Here is a 310-nt window from a genome sequence, read left to right as displayed (position 1 = left end):
AAGACCCCCGGGCCGCGACGGCGGCTGCAAGGCGTGCGCCCTCAGAGGACGGGCCCGGGGTCCCGCCGCCCAGCCCACGCCGCTCCGTGCCCGCCTCCCCGACCTCCCCGCGGGGCGGCGAAGAGAACGGCCTTCCCCTGCTCGTGCTGCCGCCGCCCGCACCTTCGGTGGACGTGGAGGACGGCGAATTCCTGTTCGTGGAACCGCTACCTCCTCCCCTGGAGTTCTCCAACAGCTTCGAGAAGCCCGAGTCGCCCCTCACGCCTGGGCCGCCCCACCCGCTGCCCGATCCCCCCACCCCGACCACGCC

General features: G+C 74.8%; 1 protein-coding gene across 1 annotated transcript in view; it reads left to right on the top strand.

The window, feature by feature from the left end:
* The window catches only part of SHANK1 (SH3 and multiple ankyrin repeat domains 1), a 57,085-nt gene that overhangs the window by 52,851 nt on the left and 3,924 nt on the right, over window positions 1-310 (top strand). The window contains 1 exon segment of the mRNA XM_006144690.1: window positions 4-307. Within this exon segment, the coding sequence (XP_006144752.1) occupies window positions 4-307 (304 nt within the window).

The sequence above is a fragment of the Tupaia chinensis genome, unplaced genomic scaffold (genome assembly GCF_000334495.1).
Source record: "Tupaia chinensis unplaced genomic scaffold, TupChi_1.0 Scaffold000129_1, whole genome shotgun sequence".
Lineage (NCBI taxonomy): Eukaryota > Metazoa > Chordata > Mammalia > Scandentia > Tupaiidae > Tupaia > Tupaia belangeri.
The sequence above is the reverse complement of the archived record's forward strand: the minus strand, read 5'-3'. Positions and strand labels throughout refer to the sequence as shown.